At 68.1% G+C, this 1344-nt stretch overlaps 1 protein-coding gene across 1 annotated transcript; it reads right to left on the reverse strand.

Moving 5' to 3' along the window:
• Positions 1–46: 46 nt before the first annotated feature.
• On the reverse strand, positions 47–955 carry LOC113408548 (myosin-binding protein C, fast-type-like; the record flags this gene model as incomplete). Its single annotated transcript, XM_026661861.1, has 3 exons — positions 892–955; positions 487–564; positions 47–195 (listed from the first exon to the last, which is right to left on the reverse strand). Coding segments are annotated over exons 1-3 (291 nt in total), but the record flags the coding sequence as incomplete, so codon positions are not given.
• Positions 956–1344: the final 389 nt, after the last annotated feature.

Here is a 1344-nt window from a genome sequence, read left to right on the forward strand (position 1 = left end):
CCTGCCCTGCCCCCCCGCTGCGGCCAGCCCCCCCACCGCCCCCCACCTTCTTCTCCTTGTCGTAGGTCTCTTTGAACTGGAAGCGGAGGCCGCTCTTGATGCCCAGCTCCAGCCACTTCCCCTTGAACCACTTCACGCCCGGCTTGGCGGAGAGCTGGGAGCCGTCCACGTGCACCTGCACCGCCACCTCCTTCCCTGGGGGGGCACGGGTCAGCGACCCCCCTCCGGCCAGAGCCCCCCATCCCCAGACCCCCCCCCCCCCCCCCCCCCCCCCCCCCCCCCGCCGGAGCCCCCCATCCCCTGACCCCCTCTGGCCGGAGACCCCCCAACCCCCTCTGGCCAGCAACCCCCCATTCCCCAACCCCCTCTGGCAAGCGACCCCACCCATCCCTGACCCCCCTCTGGCCAGGGCCTTTCCCAGCCCCCCAACATCCCCAGGAGCCCCCAAGATCCGCCCCTCCCAGGCGGACGCCCCCCGAGACCTACCGCACTCCACAAGGACATGGCCTGGCTTCTGCAGGAACAGGCTTGAGGGCTCGTCCGGCTTGTCCTGCGGCTTGGCGTCTGCAGACGGGGAGACGGGGGTCAGGACGGGGCGCCTGGGGCTGCCGCGCAGCGGAGGGGGGCTGGGGCTGTGGGGGGGCTGGGAGGTCCCAGGAGCTGGGATGTCGCGGGGGGGACGGGCCGTGTCTGGGTGCCGGGTTCCCGGGGGCTGGGATGTAGCGGGGGGACGGGCCGTGTCTGGGTGCCGGGTTCCCGGGGGCTGGGATGGAGGTGGGGGGGACGGGCCGTGTCTGGGTGCCGGGTTCCCCAGGGCTGGGCTATTGGGGCCGGGGGGATGCTCTCCCAGGCGCGCATGCGAAGGCCGCGTCCCGTCCCAGACCCGCTCACCCTCTGGGTGCTGCTCCACTGGGGCTTCTGAAAGGAAACCAGGATTTGGATCAGTCAGAGACATAGCCCCCCCCTCCCATTCCCAGCCCCCCCAAACCCAGCGCTTGGCCCTGCCCCCATGGGACGAATCGGGGGATTTGAATCACGCTCTGCATGAACAGTGTGTGTGTGTGCGTGTGTGTGTGTGTTTCCCCTGCGTGTGTAATGGGGGCGGGAGACGGGGGGACGGGAAGGCGCTGTGCTGGAGTAGGGAATGTTAACCTGATAATGGTGCATGGGAGTTTTACTAGTTTACTGCTAACACGGGCTGTGCCTCAGTTTCCCTGGGGTGCTGCACCAGTACTAGATGGGGATGGGAAACAAGGGGGTGACTTCACTGCGGGATGATACCTGAGGGCCGGCACCTAAAGGGTCAAGTATCAGAGGGGTAGCCGTGTTAGTCTGAATCTGTAA

Source organism: Terrapene carolina, unplaced genomic scaffold (genome assembly GCF_002925995.2).
Source record: "Terrapene carolina triunguis isolate 2854851 unplaced genomic scaffold, T_m_triunguis-2.0 Scaffold18283, whole genome shotgun sequence".
Classification (NCBI taxonomy): domain Eukaryota; kingdom Metazoa; phylum Chordata; order Testudines; family Emydidae; genus Terrapene; species Terrapene triunguis.